We start from the raw sequence: 6000 nt of genomic DNA on the forward strand, positions 1-6000 counted from the left end.
ATTAATTTTGTCAGTGATTTATAGATGTTGATGGATTAGTTGTTTTATATCCTGATGTAACCGGCTTGCTTTTCTCTGAATAAGTCATGTAAAGTGGCTCATTATAAAGCCACTGTCGCCTATTGGTGTGAACTACAAAGTTTATCTATGCCTAAATTTGACTACTAAAGTACTAAATACAAATGAAATATTGTTTGATTCTTCTTTAAAACTTAATAAAATCCATCTTAAAAAAAATGTATAATAAATAAAACAATAACTATAAAACCATAATAGGTAATAATATAATAAACATAGGAAAAACTTATTTGCTACTTCATAAGTTTTTCATTTTTTTTTTTTTTTGCTCCAATAATTTATTTGATTTTGGACATAATTGTAAACCAGGTTCATCAAAGTTAATTACCATGTAGCTATCATTTAATATGTCTAAACTGAAAATTGAATGCTCTTTTATAGCTGCTCTAACTTTTGAAATAACCTCAGTATGCATTTTTGCTATATCTTTGTGTCTATAAAATAATTTAAACCATACACCGATTGTTTCTGAATGAATTTTTTATTTTTAAATCTTTTAACGACTTTCATATCGAGTCTTTAACATTTTCTGGGTGTACAGAGAAACCTTTAGCCTGTGTTAATGTAGTTTGAGGACCCATTATACGACATATAGGTACAGTATTGTTTACTTTATTACTAAGTGTAGATTTTTGAACATCCAGCTGCTTCTTTATGAACTTGATGTAGCAACTTTTATACTTTTAATAATAAAGATGGCTGTATTTTGTAAATCAACCTCAGTGTACTGGAATCTTACATTAGTTTTTTTTTTTCTACTACATCATTAACAGTCGATGTTTCAGAGCTATTCATGTTTCAACTACCTACAAATGAATAAATTTAACTTGAAAAAAAATGTATTTAATAAAGTTAGCTGAAATTTCTATATCTTTATAATCAAAAAGAGAATAAGAATAGTGAAAACTTTTTCAAATAAAATTAATGTTCATTTACTGTATGTAAATATATTAGGTACAGATTCAATAAATTAAAACAGTTCATTCACTGTTTTTTCTCTAAATTCGTAAACCAGTGTCCAAACCCCGTTAAAGTAATACAATAGTCAATAACAATGTAAAAAATGAAATATTAATAATAAACGTTTTTCTGATAGTATAAGTATTGGTTTGAACAGCTAACTAATGTTTTGAAAGATTTGAACGCATACCTAATTTACCTTCATAATAAATGAGTTAAAACACTTTTACCAGCTAAGAAATAATCAAAGGACGCTTCAGCTTCGATCCTTTATTTCAATCTGGTTTTAAGTATAGGTGAATTTAAGTTTGAAAGCAATTATGATTTAATAATTGTTAAAAATGTATCTAGGTAGCACAATAATACAATTATAATAATATAATTTAATATGTGTATGTAATTTAAAAATAATTTATTAAATACATTTGAAAAAAAATAGAGGGGTTCTAATGTAACTCAAGGATCGAAGCAGAAGCGTATATAGATCATTTCCCAGCTGGTAAAAGTTTTTTATCTCAATTATTAATGAGGTAAATTACGTGTTCAAAATTTGAATTTTTCAAAAAAGAATTGGCGGGAAATTTTGTTTTGCCAATTTCTCAAACATAAAATCTAGTCGCGGATTTTTTGAGAACAGAAATTTGATTTACAGGTGTCACTGCATTGAACCTCGAAAATTTACAAGACGATACAACCCATATTGAAGGAACTAGTACTTCAAAATATATATCCCGAACCAAAAGTCGGATAACCTCGGTCTCGGTATCCATCGATACGGGTACCTCTGTAACATGACCCTCTATAACATTCGACTACGAAAACAGCTCGCCACGCCCAAAAATCTAAGTGTCTGTGCCGAAAAACTCGAAAAACGCAAATTTAGAACTTTTGAAGCTCCAAAAGACGGAGAAAAACGGATCTTATTGTCTCGACATAAGACGCCGAATTTGATCACCGACCTCTATACAAATCTCGAGTTTCAGAAACGTGGTACAAAAGCTAAACCTTTTTCAAAATACACCTATAGGAAGAGGAGGGGGTCATAGGTATTTTCAATTTATTCAGAATTTTGAAATAGGTATTTCAAAAATCATACTGATAAAGTGATAACATTTATAATTTGATTAAACCTCTTTTAACCAAATAATATAGAGATTGCCTATATGTTACTCCTATTATACTATTATTCCTGAATATTACTTTCCCATGTAAATATATTCCTGGTATTTAAATTCCCGTCGATTATTTTCCGACTTAATATTTTCCCAATTTTTATTTTCCTTTGTAATATATTCCTGTATAACATTTTCCTATGTAATAGTTTCCTACGTAATTAGTTTCCTGATTTTTGAATTCTTATATATTATTTTCCTTATTTATATTTTCATTAATTTTAAATTCCTAAGCATCGTTTTCCTCTAAAATATTTTCCTAATATATATTTTCCTGATAATATTTGTTCCTGTCATAAAAGCATTCCTGACAAATATTGTCCTGAATTTAATTATTCCTGACGAAAATTTTCCCCAAAATTATGCGCCACCCCTTAAAATGTGAGCTACATACAGAGCATCGTCCTATAACAGTAACAAAATTGTTTCCATGTCGAGATACATGAGCTCTTTGGAACAATATACAGCATGGCAATTGGGTATGGATCCAAAAGTGTTCAGCTAGTATGGGTGTCCATTGATTCTTTTGTAACGCTTGATAACTTTTAAAATGTTGCTTTGGTCTATTTTTGTCATTCAGTCTATATACAATATCATGCGGCTTGATCAAATTCCACTCATCAACAGAAAAAGTAAAAACAAACTTTCTTTTTGGTAGATCTTCATCAAAGTTGCTACGATCATCTGAACTATCTAAATAAATATAAATATATATTATATATATATACATAGCAATTTTGATTTTATTAAATATGTAAAATTCAAAATTTGTTTATGTTTTAGCTCAAAGAGATACAAAATATTTTTAAAATCTTAACATGTATGAAAAGTGCTAATTTTATTATTTGGTGAAAGTTTCAAATATTGCTATTAAAGCAACTCATGAGAAACATTGCATTAATTTTTTAAGATCTTTAAAAACTCCCACAAACATCCAACCAAAAAATGTTTACACTTTTTTATAATAAATGTTACTAACCACTTTCATTCGGTGAATCAATAATAACATTAGATGTTAAAGTTTTTGAACAATTTGGAAATCCAAGGTTTTTTTTAACATCATACCTGTTTTTAAACACTAATGTATGTATAGCACTTTTAGATATTTTATTTTCTAAGTGAGCACTAATTTCAGCCCATACTGGATTAGTATAAACAGCTATTTCTAAAGAAAAAATATATAAATGTGCATCTTAAAATAAATGTTAAAAATAAATAGGTATTGTGAGATTTGGTAGTTATATTTAATGCAAAAATATTCTTTCATAACAAATTAAAACGATGACAATCAAAAATCAATAATAACACTGATTATTTTTTTTATAATTTTAGTATATATTTAACTTATATTTAAATATTTAAATAAACGTGTTGGTAAATTGTGTAAGAAAATTAATTTAAAAATAATTTACGAAACGAATTTTTATTTTAAAGCGGCTGGTGCAATGTAATTTTGTATACAAAAATACGCTTTACGGGAATAATTATCATGTTATATGGATTAAAATCAACCAAATTTGATGTTTTTTTTTTTTTTTACTAATAGAGCATAACCCTACAATGCATGGTGTTGCCTGTGGGCAACAATGTGTATAATAGCCTCTAATATCAAAAATACTTCTCGTAAAATGTTAATAAATACTTATAAAAGTACTTAAGATGGTATATATTCATTTTATGGTGATTATAATAGTAAGGAAATAACTAATTATATTTATTTTTTTTAAGCCTTTTCAATATTTTTTTTTCGTTATCGGCATTATCAATTTTTTCACTGATGTATGCATTTTCACAGTACAATAAATCAGTAATATTTCATATAATAATTTTGGGAAAATTTTTTTTGTATTTCCTACACTGTAATAAGTCAGTTAGTATAGAATAATTGACATTTTGTCGATTCGTACTACTGTACTAACTCGGTTTTTACTTTGTTGCCTGTGAGCAACATTATGCATTCACATTATGTTATCATGATAATATAAACAAATGATAACTAATAGACAACAACTTGCGTTTCACTGACTGTCGCTGTTCAACGACTAATATTATTTTGAGTTGTTGACTGTTTTTAGTGTACTTTTTAAGAATAATAATTTAATATGGCTAATAAAATAGACGATAGTGACATATTACAGTTATTAGATCTACCATCAGGATCTGAAGATGATTTTGAAAGTGACGTCGATGATGATCAACTAGATTTATATAGTAAATTTAGTAATTTATTAGAAGAACCAGATATTACTACCTTTGAGGGATTATATCTCAGCAGTTTTCTTCTGAATCTATTGTCGACGAAGATGTTATATTTCCTATTATAGAACCTGTTGTAGATAATAGTCAATTTTCTGATATAAATATTTCATCCCCCTCAACATCCACTGAACCAGTTATTAGAAAACAAAATGTTTCAAATAATAAAAAAACTAGACAATCTAAACAAACAATCCCAGTTATTGCATCAGTACCTTCTATACCATCAATTGAAGTGAAAAATGTTGTTTGGACTGAAGGTAACTTTCCAGTAATAAATACCCATTTTCTTGGCAATTCGGATTTACCTAGTGATATCCTAGAATTAGAAACCCCTTTTCAAATATTCAAATATTTTTTTACCTCTGATTTGTTAGACCATATACATATGTTGTGAAACATATAAATATGGTGTACAGAATAACTCAAGTAACCCCTTAAAAATTAACAATGAGGACTTACAAAAATATTTTGGTATTCTTATAATAATGAGCTTGATAAATACATATAATATAAGAAATTACTGGTCATCAGTATTGGGTAATGATTTGATAAAAGCTACAATGACTTTAAATATATTTGAAAAAATTAGAGCTAACCTTCATTTTAATGATAATTTATCAACTTCTACTGGTCCAGGCAGAGATAAAATACATACAATTAGGCCACTTATTGAAACGTTAAGAAAAAGATTTAGTTCTATACCAATTGAAGAAAACTTGGCAGTTGATGAACAAATATGTAGTACAAAAGAACGAAGTTCACTCAAAGTATATATGCCCAATAAACCTCATAAATGGGGTTACAAGTTTTTTGTTCTTAGTGGTGCCTCAGGTATTGCATATAATTTTGAGTTTTGTTCAGGTCAAGAAAATAATAGTGAAAGTAGAAAAGCAAGTGAGCCAGACCTAGGTGCTAGTGCAAATGTTGTTATGCGCCTTAGTGGAGTTATACCTAATAACCAAAATTTTAAATTATTTTTTGGCAATTATTATCCTACTTTGCCACTGTTAGTTTATTTAAAAAAAAGAAATATATTATCTTTAGGCACTGTAAGAAGAAATAGGTTAAAAAATGTAATGTTGCCAGATGATTCTATTCTAATGAAACAACCTAGGGGCACTACTGCCCATTGTATATCCAAAGTGTTAGATACAGACATAGTTTCTGTCATATGGAAAGATACAAATATTGTAAGTTTGCTGTCGACATTTACTGCTATAGACCCAGTTGTAAAAGTAAGTAGGTTTGACAGAAAACAAAAAAAAGAATTGAGGTTGATTGTCCAAATATAATACAAGTCTATAACAGACACATGGGTGGTGTTGACTTACTAGATGAGTTACTTGGGCGTCATAAGATAAAGATGAGGAGTAGGAAATGGTACATGAGAGTTTTCCATCATTTATTGGATGTAACTGTAGTAAATTCTTGGCTTCTACATAAAATAATTCAGAAACAGAAAGGAAATAATAGTGTGCTATCATTGGTAAAGTTTAGGGAACAACTTGCTTTATCTCTCTGCAAAATTGGT

The 6000-nt window shown here is 28.1% G+C and overlaps 1 protein-coding gene and 1 long non-coding RNA gene across 2 annotated transcripts; one reads left to right on the top strand and one right to left on the bottom strand.

The window, feature by feature from the left end:
- Positions 1 to 551: 551 nt before the first annotated feature.
- Positions 552 to 3422, bottom strand: LOC126555651 (uncharacterized). Its single transcript, XR_007606894.1, has 3 exons — positions 3190 to 3422; positions 2605 to 2903; positions 552 to 884 (listed from the first exon to the last, which is right to left on the bottom strand). It is a non-coding gene; the product is annotated as an uncharacterized LOC126555651 (long non-coding RNA).
- An 890-nt stretch (positions 3423 to 4312) lies between these two features.
- Positions 4313 to 5704, top strand: LOC126555650 (piggyBac transposable element-derived protein 4-like; the record flags this gene model as incomplete). Its single annotated transcript, XM_050210551.1, has 3 exons — positions 4313 to 4421; positions 4535 to 4726; positions 5001 to 5704. Coding segments are annotated over exons 1-3 (1005 nt in total), but the record flags the coding sequence as incomplete, so codon positions are not given.
- Between the last annotated feature and the right edge of the window lie 296 nt (positions 5705 to 6000).

Source organism: Aphis gossypii, unplaced genomic scaffold (assembly GCF_020184175.1).
Source record: "Aphis gossypii isolate Hap1 unplaced genomic scaffold, ASM2018417v2 Contig00972, whole genome shotgun sequence".
Lineage (NCBI taxonomy): Eukaryota > Metazoa > Arthropoda > Insecta > Hemiptera > Aphididae > Aphis > Aphis gossypii.